Raw genomic sequence first — 19,889 nt, forward strand, 5'->3', positions numbered from 1 at the left:
GCTTGCTGAATTCATAGCCCACTTCGGGTTACCGTTTATTTTTAAGGCTGGTCCTTGCCTGACAAAGCACACCACGTACGAGCTTTATTTGAAAACCCCCGCGCGGGTTTTTCAGCAGCTCCCTGACCAGGAGGCTACGGCGGCGCTGCGGCCACTCCAGCGCGTGCTCTGCCGGACCCCGGCCCAGTTACAGGCAGGCCGAGCAGCGAAGGACAACCCGGATCTACGACTGGTGCCGGCGCCCGGTTCTCAGCGGCCGCAGTGTAGATCAGTGCCAGGAAGCGTGGGTAGCAGGGAAACCACGCCCCCGCGCGAGTGTCCGCCAATCGCAGAGTGCAGTGAGGCGCGGCGCGCTGGGAGGGCGGTGCGTCCGGAGAATCCCCGCCCCCAGCCCGAGCGTCCGCCAATCGCAGAACGTGGTGTGTCGCGGCGCGCCGAGTTGGTCCGGGGACGCGCGGCCTTCCGGCGGCCTGAGGGGGTGGCACGCGCGGAGATGCCCCGCGGAGATCAGTCTCGTGGCTTGAAGGTAGGCTGTGGGTCTCTGGGCGCCGTCTCCTCGGTCCCCCCACGTCGGCTTCGCCCGCGGGGCGCGTGTGGCTGGCCCCGGGCTGGTGGCCGGCCGGGGCGTCTGTGGCGTGGACGCAGCCCGCGTTGGAGGCGGGGCGGGAGGGGCCGCCTCCCTGGAGGGCGAGGGTCGCGGCTGCGGGGCGGCCGGAGCGGGTGAGCCCGGCCGTGCGGCCCGAGTCCACCTGGTGCTCGCGGGTCTCTGCTGGGCCGCAGGGCGACAGCGGCGTCCTGGGGTCCGGGAGGGCCTGCGTAGCCGCCGCGTCTGCGCCGCGCTGCCTCCCCTGCCACTTCCGACGCCGGAGCGGGAGCGTCTCGGCCGAGTCGGGCGCGGGGTCCGCCTGGTGACCACGCTGAGAGCGGCGCAGCTGCGTTCTGAGTGCAGTACGTTTGTCCTGCGTGTGCCCTTTACCTTTTGAAAGCGATTTCTGAGCTCCATGCTTACCGACATGCTTGTCTCGTCGTACTGAAAACTGAATGAAAGCAGACATTGACTCCTTTCTTGACTCCTCTTTTCTTACCAAAAAAATTCCTGAAAAAATAGTCCGCGCACGCTGGTTCAGCCGCCGTCTCACTGCTGTGTCTCCTTGCCCCTGGAATATCATTGGTTGTCACACACGCTGTCAGTTTTGTGACTACCCATTTAGGAAGTCCAGGAAGCCCATGACAAGCATACCTAACCCTGATTTCAAAAATACTAAAATGTGAAGAAAGAAAAAACCAAGGAATCAAGGAAGTATGTTAAATTGTTGAAGCCCATGTAACTTGTGAACTTGGTCACTGTAGCATTTGACACATTTGCCACTTGATTCTTTTCCTGTATTGCAACTGCTCATTTATTTCTCCTTTGCTGCCTTCCTGCCAGGTTCTGACTTCTGACTTTGCGCCTTTTTCCTCACTTTCCAAGTTTGTTCTGGGAAGTCTCACACATTGATGTTAGCTGTCCCTCTGTATGGACGATTTTCAGATGTGTATTTGACCTTTCCCTTGAGCGCGGTTTAAACGCAGTGCACCATGAAGTTGTCATTTTCTCGCCCTTAGTCCCCTGGGTGCCAGCACTTCCTCCTGTGTTGTGCTGCTCTCAGCCTGTTGACACTGATGCTCTCTAATTGCGATTGCAGGGTGCACTTCAGCAGAAACCGTCAGGAGACTTGGAGGAGCAAGGTTCATTCCTCACAGGTCCTGGAGGGTGCATGGTACACCCAAGGACCTCACGGTGAGGTTGGGGGGCGAGACACAGGGAGAGAGGGACGGCACACCTGGGGTCTGCCTTTATGAGGGTCTGGGGGTTAGGTGTCTAGAATTTCGGGGATTCATTCTTCGTTGGCTAATTTAAAGCAATAGCAGGGAGGGGGAAGCACGGTCACTCAAATGGTCAGTTATTTAGGTTACCAGGACTTGTTGAAAGAGGAACCTTCATGGGTGAGGGCAGCCTAGTTCCTTACCTGGTTGTTTTGCAAGTAGCTCTGGCATACAGCTGTAGATGCTTTTATTCAAGGTGGATTTCTTCTAAAGTGGATGCCACCTGGCAATCAGATGCTTAATGTCAGGCACTTACACTACATCCTCACTTAGAAATCTTCATGTTTTTGACTTGATACTCACTTTTCCCTTCGTCATTCTGTCAGTTTTCAAGACCTTATCATAGCACCTGTCATAATCCCTTGAACATATTAGATACTTAATAGATATCTGATGAATGAATGAAAGGAGAACTAGTATAGAAGGTTTGCAGGTATTGTAGGTATGAAGAAACATGGAGAAATACCCTGGTCAGAAGACTTGGGTACCAGTCTCAGCTCTACAGCTAACTAATTTTATAATTCTGGGCAAGCCATGTAGATCTTTCTGGACTCTTAAAATGGAAGTTGATATGTGCCTGAACTAACATCGTAGAATTGGGAATAGTATTGGGAAAGGACTGAGTTGATAGATAATAAAAGGAAGATGAGACTTAAGTACCTGAAATTGAAAGATGAAGAGGGAAGAGTCAGTGGTGACGCAAAACTTGAACCTGTGAAAAATGGGAAGCTTGGGGAGAGTTAGTTGCTTCTTACCTGATGTTAGGGAACTTAAGGCCCAGGGAGAGATTAGGCTCCAAGTTGCTCCACGGCTGGGTGTATTTTATTTCTTTCTTCCCTCCTGCCTTTGCCCCCTCACTGTCCTTTCAAGTGCTATGATTCTTATTCCCTTTAAGCTTTGTCTTCTCCCTTTGCTAAATAGCCAGGAACGACCACAGGTACTCCCTTTACCTATCAGTTGCTTACCTTCTGAGATTTCCTGGTCCTCCCCTCACTCTCACAGTTCCTTCTGCCTCCTCAGACTGAATTATAGCTCTCCCCCTTCTCTTTCTCACTGAAAGGAAAACTATCTTGGTAAGGTCATAAAAGAAATAAAGGAACATCATATCTTTCTGATGACACCCTCCTTCTCTACTCCTTTGGGTCCTCATCAGAAAACCTTATTTTATTTCTGGTGCTTCTTTCATAATAACAAGGACATAGTAATTTTTAATTAAATGCAGTGTACGTGTCATTTCAAAGAAGTTGTTTATTTTTCAAGAAAGGGAAACATTGCTTCTTTGAAGCAGGATGGGGAGGAGCCAAGGATAGAATGAGGACCTGGCTTGTGTTACAGAAAGGGGCTAGTATTAGGTAATAGGAGTATTTTTCCTCTGAGACTATAGGGAAGAAGGAGAGCGCAGTAGATGGGAGGTCTGCTGAGTTTTATAGTGGCTTATTTTAACCTTAGGGAAGATGTGACGGCTTGCGCTATGATGGTGACAAGGAGAGGTAAAGGCAAGCACGGGTGTGGAACTTGTGTATGTAAGTGTGTGTGTGAGAGTAGAGGGGTAGGGAATGGTAAGAGTGTTTACCAGCATTGACCAAGGACAAGTAATAAGAAAATATGAAGAGGGCCACTCTCATTTGTGGGTCTTTTTATCCTAGCCTTGTGGGTTGGTGATTGGTAAAGTGAACTGGTAGAAGGGTAGGAGTCTTAATGCTTGAAAGGAAACACTGACGTACTTGGCCGTAAGCGTGCAGAATGGCAGGTGAGACATCATGATTAGGAGGAGGCTAGTGGCTGATACCGTGACTGGGCTTGAGACTTAGAAGTTCCAGTGATATTCCCAGGTTCTCAACCCGGTCGGAAAGCTCAGCTGCTGTTATGTGCCTTTGAGTTGAAGGTGCACGTGACAGTTATCGCTAGACACTTTTGTTAAAGTGAGATAATGCAGAATCAGTGGCTAGAATCTTTATTTCTGGAATTAGACATACTTGGGAGAAAATCCTGACATGTTGCTTACTAGCTCTCTGACCAGCACAATATACACAGCATTTCTAAGTTGTAGCTGCTTTGTCTATCAAATGGGGATAAGATAATACCCATCTTGCAAGGTTGGTATGAGGGTTAAATGATGAGAACTGCATGAAATGATGTACTGAGCGTATAGGCACTCGATTAATGTTAGTGATAATGAAAGCAATTAATAATAAAACACCATGATAATGAAAGAAATTTCTAGATGAGGACAGAGCTATTGTTCATCCTCTACTGTTTTGCCTTTAGATTTCTCCAGAATTGCTTCACTCAATTTGTTGAACAAGGAATAGGAAGAGGGCTTAGTTTTACAGTTGTTCAGTGGTGGAGAGAGATTCTCTCATAGTTACCTTGGTAGGAGTACATTATGGTTCCAGTTTTAGCCCTTGGTAATCCCATTGGATGATTTACAGTGGCTCTGCTTCTCAGAGTTGGACTCCTTAGCACTGATATCTTAGTCTAGACGTTGTCTTATCCTTAAAATGGAAGGAAAGGAGAACTAACATTTATTGAAGACTTTTCGTATGTCAGGTACTTCACATATATATTTCCTGTAAGGGGAAAAATATTTTCTTTTAAATCAAAATAATATGTGCTCATAGATAAAAATAGTAGTATGAAAAAATTTCTCATGAAAACCAGCAATTGTTGCCCTGCTCCTTCATGTTCCTGAAGGCAATCCCTGTTTAAAATTGAGGTAATCGTAGAATCACATAACAGTTGTAAGGAATTACAGACATCTCACGTATTCTTTATCTAGTTGGCCACAATGGTAACATTCTGCAAAACTGTAGTACGATATCACCAACAATGTATTGACATTAATACAATACAACTGTCTTATTCAAATCTCCCCAGGTGTGCATCTGTGTGTGTGTGTGTTTAATTCTGTATAGTTGTATCACGTGTAGGTTCATGTATCTACTACCACAGTCAAGATACTGAACAGTTTCATCAGCATAGGATCCTTTTTATAATCACACCGACTCCCATTAACTCCCACCCCTAACTCCTGGCAATCATTCATCTATTCATTATTTAAAAGTTTTTGTCATTTCAAAAATGTTATTGGGGGCTTCCCTGGTGGCGCAGTGGTTGAGAGTCCGCCTGCCGATGCAGGGAACACGGGTTCGTGCCCCAGTCCGGGAAGATCCCACATGCCGCGGAGCAACTAGGCCCGTGAGCCATGGCCACTGAGCCTGCGCGTCCGGAGCCTGTGCTCCGCAACGGGAGATGACACGACAGGGAGAGGCCCACGTATCGCAAACCAAACCAAACCAAACAAAACAAAAATATTATTGGGATAGGATCATACAGTTTATAACCTTTTGACATTGTTTTCCTTATTTTTCTTCCCACTCAGCTTGTCTAGGTTGTGTATATCAGTAGCTTCTTCACTTTTATTGCTGAGTCGTAGTCCATGGAATGGACTACCACAGAATGGATGTACCACAGTTTCACTTAGCATTTTACCTGTTGAAGTACATCTGGGCTGTTTCCAGTTTCTGGCTATTAGAATAAAGCTGCTGTGAACACTTGTGTACAGGTGTTTTGGGGAACATATGTTTTTATTTCTCTAAGGTAAATGCCCAAGAGTGTAATTGCTGGGTCATATCGTAATTTGATGTTTAGTTTTATAAGAAACTAACAAACTTTTCTAGAGTGGCTGTACAATATTACACTGGCAATGTATGAGTGATTCAATTTCATAGATAATAAATTCATGCTTTTAAAGTACAGAATTCAGTGGTTTTTAGTATATTCACAAAGTTGTACAAATATTTCTTATTAGAGAATATTCTCATCACACTGAAAAGGAACTCCATGGCTGTTAGCAGTCATTCCACATTCTCTCCTTCCCCATCTCCCTGGCAACCACTAAGCTACTTTCCATCTGTATAGATTTGCCTATTCTGGACATTGCATATAAATGGAATAACATGGTCTTTTGAGACTGGCTTATTTCACTTAGCCTAACATTTTCAAGGTTCATCCATTGTTGTAGCATGTATCAGTACTTCATTCCCCTTTATGGTTGAATAATTTTTCATTGTATGGTATACGACATTAAAAAAATTCCATTCATCAGTTGATGGATATTTGGATTATTTACACTTTTTGGTTGTTATGAATGATGCTGCTATGATCGTTTGTGTACCAATTTTTGTGAAGATGAAAGTTTTCATTTACCTTGGATATAAACCTACCAGTGGAATTGATGAGTCATATGGTAATTGTATGTTTAAATTTTGAGGAACTGCCAAACTGTTTTCCAAGTGGTTACATTTTTTAGTCTTACCAGCAAGGAATGAGGATTCTAATTTCTCGGCATGCTTGTCAATACTTGTTATTGCGTTCTTTTGACTTTAGCCATCTTAATGGGTAGAAAGTGGTATTTTATTGTTTTGGTTTTGATTTGCGTTTCCCTAATGACTAATTATGTTGAGTATCTTTTCACGTGCTTATTGGTCATTTGTGTATCTTCTTTGAAGAAATGTGTATTCAAATTACTTGCCCATGTTTTTTTTTTAAATTTGGCCGTGTTGGATCTTCGTTGCTGCATGTGGGCTTTCTCAAGTTGTGGCAAGCAGGGGCTACTCTTCGTTGCGGTGTGCGGGCTTCTCATTGTGGCGGCTTCTCTTGCTGGGGAGCACAGGCTGTAGGTGCACGGGCTCTAGAGCGCAGGCTCAGTAGTTGTGGCGCACGGGCTTAGTTGCTCCGCGGCATGTGGGATCTTCCCGGACCAGGGCTCGAACCTGTGTCCCCTGCATTGGCAGGCGGATTCTTAACCACTGCGCCACCAAGGAAGCCCTTGCCCATGTTTTAGTTGGATTTGTCTTTTTATTGTTGAATTGTAAGGGTTCTTTATAAATTCTCTATACAGTTTCCTTATCAGATATGTGGTTTGCAAATATTTTCTCCCACTCTGTGGGCTTGCTTTTCATTTCCTTAATGAGGTCATTTGAAGCACAAATGTTTAAAAGTTTTGATGAAGTCCAGTCTTTTTACTTTCGTTGCTTATGCTTTTGGTGCATATCTAAGACATCACTTAGGTCATAAGTCATAAAGGTTTATTTGTATGTTTTTTTCTAAGAGTTTCTAGTTTTAGCTCTTACATTTAGGTCTGTGGTTCATTTGGAGTTAATTTTTGTATGTGGTGTAAGGAAAGGGTCTACCTTCATTCTTTTTTTTTTTTTTTTGCGGTACACGGGCCTCTCACTGTTGTGGCCTCTCCCGTTGCGGAGCACAGGCTCCGGACGCTCAGGCTCAGCGGCCATGGCTCACGGGCCTAGCCGCTCCGCGGCATGTGGGATCTTCCCGGACCGGGGCACGAACCCGTGTCCCCTGCATCGGCAGGCGGACTCTCAACCACTGCGCCACCAGGGAAGCCCTACCTTCATTCTTTTGCATGTGGATATTCAGTTGTGCCAGTACCATTTGTTGAAAAGATTATTCTTTCTCCATTGAATTGTTTTTGCATTTGCTTTTTAAAATCAATTGACCACAAATGTAAGGATTTATTTCTTAAGTATGAATTCTGTTCCATTCATTTAGGTATTACCCTTATGCCGCTACCATACTTTCTTAATTACTGTAGCTTGGTAGTAAGTTTTGAAGTTAGGAAATCTCTAGCTTGAGTTCTGTTTCAAGATTGTTTAAATTATTCTGGGTTCCTAGCATTTTCATGTGAATAGTAACATCAGTCAATTTCTGCAAACAGCCATGTGGGATTTTTATTAGGTAACTCTGTAGGGAAATTGGAGAGTATTGCTGTCTTAACAGTATTAAGCTTTCCAAGCCACGAACGTGGGGTGTCTTTCCATTTTATTTAGCTCTTTCATTTCTTTTAACTATGTTTTGTAGTTTTCACTGTAGAAGTCTTGCACTTCCTTGATTAAACTTATTTCTAAGCATTTTATTCTTTTTGTTGCTATTAATGGAATTTTTAAAAAATTCGTTTTTTGTGTTGGTCATTGCTAGTGTATATAATTACATTTGATTTTTTTAATATTCAGATTGTGTCTTGCAACTTTGCTGAAGTCATTTGTTCTAATTGTGTGTGTGTTTCTTAGGATTGTTTATATATAAGACCATATCATCTCTAAGTATTCAGAGATAGTTTTACCTCTTCCTTTCCAGTTTGGATGTCTTATTTCTTCTCCTTGCCTAATTGCCATGGCTAGAACCTCTAGTACAATCTTGAATATAAGTGGTGAGAGCTCACATCCTTTTCTTGATCCTTATCTTAGGGAGAAAACATTCAGTAATTTATTATGTATGATGTTAGCTGTGAGTTCTATTTAGATATTCTTTATCGGATTGAGGAACTACTGTTCCATTGCAGGTATGTTGAGAATTACTATGGAAGGGTGTTGGCTTTTGTAAGTTTTTTTTTCTGTTGATCCAATTTTTTCCTTTGTCCTTTATTAATATGGTATATTTATTGAGTTTTGGATGTTACATCAATCTTGCATTGCTGGAGGGAAAATTCCTATTGGCCGTGGTGTATAACCCTTTGCATATATTGCTGGATTCAGTATGCTAATATTTTGTTGAGGATTTTTGCAACTGTATTCATAAGTAATAATGGTCTAGTTTTTTTTTTTTGATGTCTTTGGTTTTGTTATAAGGATGTTTGGTTTCATAGTATGAGTTAGGAGTTTGTGAAGCATGGATATTAATGCATTTTTACGTTTGGCATAAGTTATTAGTGTAGTCGTCTGAGTCTTGCTTTTTCTTTGTGATAAGTTTCCAAATTACTGATTCAATCCATTTGTTATGTCTATTAAGTTTTTTTAAAAATTAATTAATTTATTTTGGCTGCGTTGGGTCTTCGTTGCTGAGTGCTGACTTTCTCCAGTTGCGGCGAGCGGGGGCTACTCTTCGTTGTGATGTGTGGGCTTCTCATTGTGGTGGCTTCTCATTGTGGTGGCTTCTCATTGCAGAGCACAGGCTCTAGGTGTGCGGGCTTCACTAGTTGTGATACGCAGGCTCAGTAATTGTGTCTCACGGGCTCTAGAACACAGGCTCAGTAGTTGTGGCGCACAGGCTTAGTTGCTCTGCGGCATGTGGGATCTTCCCAGACCAGGGCTCGAACCCGTGTCCCCTACATTGGCAGGTGGATTCTTAACCACTGTGCCACCAGGGAAGCCCTATTCAGTTTTTTAATTTCTACTTGAGTCAGTTTTGCTAGTTTGTGTCTTTCTTGGAGTGTGTGTATTGTATGGTAGTTACCTAATTTGTTGGCGTACAGTTTTTCATATTATTCCCTTATAGGGTTTCCTATAATCCTTTAGTGCTTTTTCTCTTTCATTTCTTGTTTTTGCAATTTGAATCTTCTCTCTTTCCCTCTTTTTTTTTCTTTTTGTGAGTTTAGCTAAAGGTTTGTCCGTTTTGGTCTTTTCAAGGAACCAACTTTTGGTTATATTTATATTCTTCGTTATTTTGTTTTCTATTTTATTTCTGTCCTCATTTCCTTCCTTCTGCTTGCTTTGGGTTAGTTGCTCTTATCTTTCTAGTTTTCTAAGATTAGCGGTTAAGCTATTAATTTGAGGCCTTTTTAAAAATAGATATTTACAGCTATAAGTTTTTTTGTAAGCATTGCTTTTTTCTGCATCTGCAAGTTTAATATATCTTATTTTTTTCATTTTTCTCATAATATCTTCTAATTTTTCTTGTTATTCTGTCTTTGATCCACTGGATATTTAGGAGTGTGTTGTTTAATTTCCATATTTTTGTGATTTTTGCAGTTGTATTTTTGTTGTTAGTTTCATTGTATTGTTGTCTAAGAATAGTAATATGCTCTCACTCCTTTACAATGTATTGAGGCTTGTTCTGTCTACAAGAAGGTTTCATATGTATGTAAGGAGAATGTGTATTCTGCTCTTGTTTGTTTGAGGGGGTCTTCATGATTTCTTGTGGGTAGTCAGCTATTTTATTGGGGATCCTTTTACATGATGAGTCTTTTTTCTCTTGCTGCTTTTATGATTTCTCTTTGTCTTTTAGTAGACATGATGTGTTCAGGGTTGGTCTCTGAGTTTATCCTCAGAGTTTTTTGAGTTTCTTGGGTGTATAATCAACATTTCATCAAATTTGGGAAGTTTTTGGCCTGTATTTTTTCAGATACTCTTTCTACATCTTCCTTTTTTTCTGGGACTCATGCATATATTTGTATACCTGATGGTGTCCCACAGGTCTCTGAGGTTCTGTTCATTCTTTTTTTTTCTGCTCTTCATCTTGGATACTCTCAATTGTCCTGTTGTAAAGTTTGCTGACTTTTTCTTCTGCTAGCTCAAATCTGCTATAGAGCCTCTCTAGAGAACTTTTCATTTCAGTTATTGTACTATTCAGTTCTTGAATTTCTATTTGAGTGTAGTGGTTTCTTGCTTTCTTTCTAAAAAATAATTATGTCTTTATATTCTCTATTTGCTGGGCTATTTTATTTTAACTTTTTTAGACAATTTCCTTTTTTTCTTTGAGCATATTTACAGAAGCTGATTTAAAGTCTTTGGTGAATCCAGCTTCTGGCCTCCCTCAGGTACAGTTTTTCTTGACTGCATTTTTCTTGTTATACCTTTCTGTTTCTTTGTGTCTTACGATTTTTGGTTGAAACCAGACATTTAAAATATAATGCAACAACTCTGGACATTAAGTTCCCATCCCCTCCCCAGAGGTTTTTTAATTTGTTTGTTTTGCTATTTGTTTGTTTAATGACTTTCCTAAAGTTTCTTAAAGTTTGTAAAGTTCCTGTTTTCTGTAGGAAAAGGGGCATCTCCAACTTTTCCTGCTACCTCTAGGAGATGGGTCCATTAAGGGGCAAGGGGTGGATTGCCATCAAAGAGCTGGAAGTAAAGGAGCCTTGCTGTCCCAGCCCATGCCCTGCCCTGTGAACCCGGACCCATAAACTGCATAAAATGGAGTGTTGGTGGCTATTTGAGGCTTACAGTAAATGCCAAAAATTTGAGGAAAAAAATATTTCCTGTTTGTAGCTTCTGAACACACTACAGTGTTTGTTTACTTGTCTGTGAATTATTGGACAGATATTCTTTAGATGCTTTGAGCCAATAAGTCTTTCATTCTTTACTGAAGAGCTCTGTGTGTGTTGAGGCGTGCCTGCTATAGTCTGGCAGTTTATAACTGACTTAACTTTCTCCTTGTGCAGGGCCTGGACATTATCCAGAGCTGAGATATTGGGGCCTTCTCAGGTTTTTCCTGGGCATACACACAGCCCTGCAGATCAGGTAGCATTCCAGATCCCCTGGAACATGTCAGATCTTTTCAGTGCTGCCTGTGGACATCTTATTCTAAAGATATTCCTTCGTTAGCACTTTTGACTCTTTGGTCCCTGAAACGACTATTGCTGCCGCAGGCAGCTATAATATGAATTGCTGTCAATTGTTTTAGACAAATGCCCTGGTGATAGGGCTTTCCCATTGAGTGAGCTGTGAGTCAGGTCGAACTAAGTTCTGTGAATAAGTTTTTTTTCTCAGGAGCTGCCAGGCAGTTCAGATAGTGATAATACTCTGTGGATAGGGCCTTTTGAGGACCTACAAACCCAGTTTGCTCTCTCCTCTGACTGCTGGGCTGCCAGTTTACACAGCTTATCCTGGTTATGAGGCTGCTGTTTTTCAAGGCTACTATGGAGCTAGAGAGGGGGCATGAGATGAGGGCAAATTAAAACACCAAAAAGTTCACTGTTCTTGTCGATATTAAGCTCCTTTTCTTGAGTGAATGCTGTTCGGATTATGAGCCTATGGTTAATTTCCAAAGTTTTGAAAAATTAAACTTTGACTATTTTTTCCCGCTGTTATTATTTCTTTTATGAAGGAGCAAGTTATTAGAGGTTCTTATTCTCTTATTCTGGAAGTTTGCTCATCAGGTTTTTTATTTTAGCCATTATGATAGGTGTGTGCTGATAACTCATTGTGGTTTTAATTTGTATTTCCATGATGGCTAATGATGTTGAACATGTTTTTATGAGATTATTTGCTATCTGTCTATCTTCTTTGGCAAAATACCTGTTCGTTTCTTTTACCCATTTTTAAATTGGATTTTTTGGGGTTATTGCTGAATTTTGAGAGCTTAAAAAATATTCTAGGTACTAGTCCCTTGTTGGACATGTTGTTGCCAAATATCTTCTGGCAGCAACATTTTAAAATTTTTACCATGTTCATTTGATAGTTGGTGCATTTGCTATCAAATCTGTAACAACTCTTTGCCTAGCTCTGGAACTCAAAAATTTTCTGTTTTTTTCTAACAGCTTTATAGTTTAATGTTTTACATTTAAGTTTATGACATATTTTGAGTTAATTTTCATATAAGGTGTGAGGTTTAGGTTGAGGTTTTTTTTTTTCTTTTTTTGGTCTATGGACTTTCAGTTGTCCACTACCATTTATTGAAAGTCTGTTCCTTCTGCCATTGAATTGCTTTTGCATGTTTGTCATAAACCAATTGTGCAAATATGTGTGGGTTTATTTCTGGGTTTCTGAAGTGGTCCAGTCATCTATGTGTCTATCTCTTTGCCTACTAAGCCTTAACATTGGATAGAGTGACTTTCCACTTTATTCTTCTTCAAAACAGTTTTAGCTCTTCTAGGGCCTGTGGCTTTACCTGTAAGTTTTAAAATAGTTTGGCTATGTCTACAAAATACTTTCTGGAATTTTGATAGGAAATGAATTAAAGTTATCTGTCAATCTGGGGCAGATAGACATCTGTGAGTCTCCTAGTCCATGTCTCTCCATTTGTTAATCTTTGGGTTCTTTCATCAGCATTTTGAAATTTGTAGCATGCAGGTGCCATACATGTTTTGGTAACTTTATACTTAAGTATTTCATTTATTTTGGTGTGATTGTAAATTGTATTGTGCTTTTAATTCTAGTTTCTACATGTTTATTGTTAGTATTTAGAAATGGATTGGTTTTCGTGCATTCATGTTATATTCTGTAGCCTTGCTGAACTCAGCAAGGCTGGCTAGTACTTATTAGTACTAGCCATTTTTTTTGGTTAGATTTCTTGGGATTTTCTGTGTAGACTATCATGTCTTTGTAGTTTTGTTTTATCTTTTTCAAGCTGTATATTCTCAAATCCACTGTTGTCCACTGCCGCCCCCCCACCCCTGTCCCATCTCCCTGCCTTATTGTAGCAGCTAGAACTTCCAGTACCATGTTGGATAAGAGTTATGAGAGTGGACATCCTTACTTGTTACTGATCTTAGGGGGAAAGCATTCATTCTTTCCTGGTTCAGTATGATGTGAGCTGAGGGTTTTTGGTAGTTGGTCTTAAGTTGAGAAAGTTTACTTTTATTTGTAGTTAGATTACAGTTTTATAATGAATTGGTATTGGATTTTATTATATGCATTTTTTGTGTGCCAGATGCTGCAGTTTTTCTTTTCAGCTTGTTGATATATGGTAGATTACATTGGGTGATTTTAAAAAAAATTGATCCATATATATTTTTTAATTAGTTAATTTATTCTTTTTGGCTGTGTTGGGTCTTTGTTGCTGCGTGCGGGCTTTTTCTAGTTGCAGCGAGCGGGAGCTACTCTTCGTTGAGGTGCTTGGGCTTCTCATTGCGGTGACTTCTCTTGTTCTGGAGCATGGGCTGTAGGTGCACAGGCTTCAGTAGTTGTGGCACATGGGCTCAGCAGTTGTGGCTTGTGGGCTCTAGAGCACAGGCTCAGTAGTTGTGGTATGGGCTTAGTTGCAGGCTCACTAGTTGTGGTGCATGGGCTTAGTTGCGCCGCGGTGTGTGGGATCTTCCCGGAGCAGGGATCGAACCTGTGTCCCCTGCATTGGCAGGCGGATTCTCATACATTGGTTGATTTTTGAATGTTGAATCAGCCGTGCACACCTGAAATAAACCCCACTTGGCCTTGGTGTACATTTCTTTGTAAATGTTATTAGATTCCTTTTGCTGATATTCTGTTGAGGTTTTTTTTGCATTTAAATTCATAAGAGACATTTGGTCTGTAGTTTTCTTTTTTATATTGTCTTTGCCTTACTCTTATCAGGGTAATGTTAGTTTCCTAAAATGAGTTTGGAAGTGTTCTTTCTTGTTTTATTTTCTGGAAGTTATTATAAAAAGTCGATGTTAATTCTTTGTTGAAGGTTTGTTAGAATTGTGTAATGAAATCACTTGGGCCTAGTGGTTTGTTTTCTGGGACTTTTAAACTTCAAATTCAATTTATTTGATGATTATAAGGTCTGTTTACATTATCTATTCTTGGTTGAGTTTTGGAAGTTGTGGTTTTTGAGGAATTGGTTGACTTATAAATTATTGAGTTTATGAGTGCAAAGTTTGTAGTGTTCCTTTATCTTTTTAATGGCTGTAGGATTTGTAGGGATATATTTTTTCAATGGCTGTAGGATTTGTAGTGATATCCCCTATTTCAAACTCATATTTGTCATTTGTGTCTTCTCTGTTTCTGTTTTTTGTCAGTCCTCATAGATGTGTATTAATTGTAATAATCTCTTGAAGGACTAGCTCTTGGTTTTATTGCTTTAAAAAATAGTTGTTTTCCTATTTTGAATTGAATTGATTCCTACTATTCTCTTCCTTTTGCTTGCTTTAGTTATTTTTTGTTCTTCTAGTTTCTTGAGGTTGGAATTTAGGTTATTGATTTGAGTTTTTTTCATTTCCAATGAAAATAAGTTGACCCTTGAACAGTGAGGAGTTTAGGAGGCTGATACCCTGTGCAGTTGAAAGTCCATGTATAACTTCACAGTTAGCCCTCTGTATCTGTGGTTCCACATCCATGGATTCCACCACTTGTGGATCATGTGGTACTGGAGTAGGTATTTACTGAAAAAAATCCATGTGTAAGTGGACCCATGCAGTTCAAACCTCTGTTGTTCAAGGGTCAACTGTATTTAATGTTATGAATTTCCCTCTCAGATCTGTTTTAGCTGCATCCCATATATTTTGATTGCTGTTTCTTTTTTCATTTAATTTTGTATGTTTAAAAAAATCTGTTGAAGACTGTTTTACTCATGAATCAGAAACTTGTTATTTATTCATGTTTTTATCATTTATCTGTTTTGTTTTCATTATTGGTTTCTAATTTAATTCATTTATGATTAAGCCACACATTCTGTATGATTTCATTAAATTTATTCTCTGAATATGCTACATTTGGGTGAGTGTTCCTTTGTGTTTGGAAAAATAATATGTATTTTGTTTTTGTTGGGTGGTGTGCTCTCTTTGTGTCAGTTAGGTATTGTTAGGGTTTTTTTGTTTGTTTTGTTTTTTTGGTGAGATCTTGTATGACTTATATTGTTTTCTACCTAGAAGTTCTGTCAGTTGCTGAGCATGGTGGGCAGGTGTCGAAATCCCCAACTGTAGTGGTGGATTTGTGTATTTATTCTTTCGGCTCTATCAGTTTTGTTTTATGCATTTTGAGGCTCTGTTGTTTGGTGTTTATAAAATTAGTAGTGTTGTATCTTTCTGTTGAATTTATTCTTTTATTGTTACATAATTTCTTTGTTTCTAGAAATTTCTTTTTGACCTGAGGTCTACTTTACTAGATACTAATATAGCCACTTTTGTTGTCAGTGTTTACTTGGCATATGTTTCTATTCATTTACTTTCAACCTCCCTATAGTGTTGAACTTGAAATTAGTTTCTTCCAAATAGCATGTGGTTGGTTCATGTTTTTTAATCTATGCTGCGAGGCTCTGTCTTTTGATGGATGTATTTAAGTCATTTACATGTAAGAGAAAATTATTGATATGTTAGTGTTCAAGTTTGCCATTTTGTTGTTTTCTTCCTGTTCTTTCCTTTCTCTTTTCTTGCGTTTTTGGAGTTACTTAAAAAATTTTAGGTTTCCATTTTGATTTATATATAGTTTTTCTTAGCTTTTTTGGTTGTATCATTTTCTCAATGGTTTTTCTAGATATACAGTAATATATGTGTAGCGTATCACAGTTTACATATGCAGCATTTTATCACTTCTAGTAAAATGTGGAAGCTTCACTTTCCATTTAGGCACCTTTAATGTAACCTAGTATTGTGGCTTTTGTTTCATATTTCATATTCATTGACTATGATTTATACAGCTCTTGAGAAGGATTGTCTTTTGTATTTATCCATACTCCTGCAGTTTCTGTTTTTCCTTTTTCCACACTGCTCACAAGGTTTAAAAAAAATCATTTTCTACTGTTTGAGTACTTTCTTTCACCAATCTTTAAGTGTGTAACTGCTGGTTTCCAAATTCTTAAGTGGTTTTTCTTGGGGGGGGCGGGTCTAAAATATCTTTATTTGATTGTTGAGCAGTTTACTGGATATCAGATTCTGGGTTGCTGTTATTTTCTTTAAGAACTGAAAAATAATTGCCCCACTTCATTCTGGCTCTAAGATTTCAGATGAGAATTCTGTCACTAGAATTGATGTCCCTGTATAGGCAGTATGTTATCATGGTTCTTTTCCAAACTTTTCTTTATCTTTAGAAGTTTAATTTTGATGTCTTGCTGTTGGTTTCTTTGGGTTTATCCTGTTTGGGGTTCTTTCAGCTTACTGTAGAAATATTATATCTTTTACCCAATGTAGGAAATTTTGAGCTGATATGTTTTAAAATACTTTGTCAGTTTAATTTCTTTTTCTTTACCTCTTGGAACAGTGATATGAATGAAGAATCCTTCGTTATTGTCTCACAGGTCCCTGAGGCTCTATTCATTTTTCTTCACTATATTTTGTCTGAATCTGTTGTTCAGATTAGTTGAATTGTATTGATTGGCCTACAAATTATTGATTCTATCTTCTGTAGTTATGATTTTACTGTTGAGTCTACCCAGTAGGTTTTTTATTTTGGTAATTGTATTTTTCAGTTCTATAATTTCCATTTGGTCCTTTTTTATAATTTTTTCTTTTTTTTTCTAGTTTTTCATTGTTTCAAGAGAACTTGCAGTTGATTATTGAAGTATTTTTATGACAGGTATTAAAAAATTCTTGTTACATAGTTCCAGCACCAGATTGATTTGCTTGTTGGCATCAGTTGATTGTTTCTTTTTATTTGTTTTTTGATAGTATTGGTTCTTAGTATGAAGAACAATATTCAATTGTATTCTGGACATTTAGTCTATCTTAGGAGATGCTGGGTTCTACTTAAGTGTTTTATTGTTGCAGTATGCTGCTAAGATCAAGCACACAGGTCCTGACCTACTTTTGTGGATTGTGGTTCTAATGATAGTTTAATTTTTAGAGCCTTTGTGATGTTGTTTTGGTCTGCTCGGCATATCTAGTGCCAGTAACCTTAGGGAACAGAAGGGGGTTCCCCAGGCTGACCTGCTAGGGTCTCTTGGTGAAGGAGCAGAGAATCTCAGGCACACAGTGACCAAGAAGCTTCCCTTGTCAGGTTACTGCTATGTTGGGATCCCCCATGCCTCTGAGAGACAGAGAGTGATTCTTGGGTAATGTGTGAGTTGTCAAGAGATCTATCCTACTGACACCTAATCTCTCCACCTCTCTCCACTCTCTTCCTTGTCCTGGAATCTCTAATGGAAGGAGATCTGGGTCCATTGGGATTCCCTTGATCGTTTATTATTGGCAGTGTTCCCAATTGCTCTCTCCCTTTGGTGGTGCTGGGCTTAGTTGATACTGTCAGAGAGATTCCTGTTTGATCAAGAGGAGGAATGAGCTAGGTTGGGGATGGGGAAACATGGGGTCTGGGTTACCTTCTATTGGGTGCTCGGACATAAGTCACCTTGTTACTCTGTTATTCCTTCAGTCTTGGGCTCCCAAACCAGCTTGCTATTTCTAGAATTCTTACCAGTCTCTATGTTATTTTCAGGGATTATAGTTGTTTTTAGTGGGGAGAAGCTGGGAGAAACAGATCTGTATCATCTTGTTTAGATCACAAGTTTGGAAATAACTAATTTTTAGCTGTTTTTCTCTGGCGTTTATTTTCTTATTTTAAAAAACACATTAATTATCGGGTTGGCCAGAAGTTCCTTCAGTTTTTAAGTAAAAATAAAAGACACCTTTTTTATTTCACCAAGTACTTTACTGAACAACGTGTTCACCATTTTGTTCCACTACTTTCTGCCATTTTTCAGCCAACTTCATAATTCCTTCTTCCCACAACTTTCCATCTTTTTGAGCAGAGGTCTGCTCCAGGTGCCTTTTTTTTTTTAAACCCCACATTTGTTTTTGTTTTTTTTGTTTTTTTTGCGGTACACAGGCCTCTCACTGTTGTGGCCTCTCCCGTTGCGGAGCACAGGCTCCGGACGCGCAGGCTCAGCGGCCATGGCTCATGGGCCCAGCCCCTCCGCGGCATGTGGGATCTTCCCGGACCGGGGCACGAACCCATGTCCCCTGCATCGGCAGGCGGACTCGCAACCACTGCGCCACCAGGGAAGCCCCCCACATTTGTTTATTTATTTTTGGCTGTGTTGAGTCTTTGTTTCTGTGTGTGGGCTTTCTCTAGTTGTGGCAAGCGGGGGCCACTCTTCATCGCGGTGCGTGGGCCTCTCACTATTGCGGCCTCTCTTGTTGCAGAGCACAGGCTCCAGACACGCAGGCTCAGTAGTTATGGCTCACGGGCCTAGTTGCTCCGCGGCATGTGTGATCTTCCCAGACCAGGGCTCGAACCTGTGTCCCCTGCATTAGCAGGCAGATTCTCAACGACTGCCTCATCAGGGAAGCCCTCCAGGTGCCTTTTACAGTCTTCCAGGGAATTGAAATTTTTTCTGTTAAGAGAATTTTGTGAAGACTAAAATAATTGGAAAGCCAAAGGTGCAATGTCTAGTAAACACAGTGGGTGTATTAGAACTTCCCAGCCAAACTTTAACAGTTTTTGCCTGTCATTAAAGAAACGTGGTCTTGCGTTATCTTGAAGATTATGCTTTTTCTGTAGACTAATTCCAGACACTTTTCGTAGAGTGCTGCTTTCAGTTGGTCTCATGGGGAGCAGTACTTGTTGGAATTAATTGTTTGGTTTTCCAGAAGGAGGTTGTAGTAGAGGACTCCCTTCCAGTCCCACTATATACACCATCTCATCTTCTTTGGATGAAGACCAGCCTTTGGTGTGGTTGGTGGAGGTTCATTTCAGTTGCCCTACTATCTCTTCTGTTCCACATCACTGTACAGTATCCATTTTGCATCACCCGTCACAATTTGTTTTAAAAATGGAACTTTTTTTTACGTTTCAGTAGAAAATCGAATGTGGGAATATAGTTAAGAAAGTTTTTTTTTTACTTAGTGGAATCCAAACATCAAAGCAACTAACATAACCAAGCTGGTACAAATGCTTTTAACACTTGAATTGGATATTTTGAGTATGTCGGCTATCTCCCGCATGGTATAATGTTGATCTCAATTAATGTCTCGATTTCATCGCTGTCAACTGCAGCTGGTCTACCCATCTGTGGAGCGTCGTCCAGTGAGAAATCTCCAGCATGAAACTTCGCAAACCACTTTTGACACGTTCAATGAGTCACAGCACCTCTTCCATACACTACACAAATCTGTTCTTGCATTTCAGTTGAGTTTTTACCTTTATTGAAATAAAGCATAATATGCTAAAAATGTTGCTTTTTTCTTCTGTCTTCAATATTAAGATGGCTACACAAAAATTCACCAACTTTGGAAAGCTTTTTTTTTAATGCATGCTGATAGGACAACTGTTACAATACAGTCTAACAAAATTGTTTCAGATGAAGTTAAAGACAACTAAGTGCTACTACAGCCATTTTATGGAAGAAAACAAATGCACTTGGGCCCAACCCAATATTTAATCTGTTGATTACCTAGTATGGCAGATGAGGACTTAGCTGTCTTATGTGAGCATTCCATATCTCTGTTATCCTTTGTTATTGTTACAGGTTTTTGCTAAACCAGAAATAAATATTACTACTATGATCACATAAATGTGGCCCATTGAAGACTGAAGTAGTGTACTTTGTTTCCTTCTTGTGCAACCATTATTTTAATGTAGTAAATCATTGCTACATGTTTTTCTTTACATCATTTTTTACTTAATTATAGGTAATTAAATTTTTTTTTTTTTTTT

At 40.0% G+C, this 19,889-nt stretch overlaps 1 protein-coding gene across 13 annotated transcripts in view; it reads left to right on the forward strand.

Annotated features, from left to right (window-relative positions):
- Positions 1-414: 414 nt before the first annotated feature.
- SPIDR (scaffold protein involved in DNA repair) overlaps positions 415-19,889 on the forward strand; it is a 403,848-nt gene continuing 384,373 nt past the window's right edge. For all 13 annotated transcript variants that reach the window (XR_009559681.1, XR_009559679.1, XR_009559678.1 and 10 more), the window contains exon 1: positions 415-526. Coding sequence is in view for 3 of the 13 variants with exons in the window: in XM_030859801.3 (XP_030715661.1) it covers positions 494-526 (33 nt within the window). In the remaining 10 variants the exon portion in view is untranslated. The remainder of the gene's footprint in view (positions 527-19,889) is intronic.

Source organism: Globicephala melas, chromosome 17 (genome assembly GCF_963455315.2).
Source record: "Globicephala melas chromosome 17, mGloMel1.2, whole genome shotgun sequence".
In the NCBI taxonomy this organism is placed as follows: Eukaryota; Metazoa; Chordata; class Mammalia; order Artiodactyla; family Delphinidae; genus Globicephala; species Globicephala melas.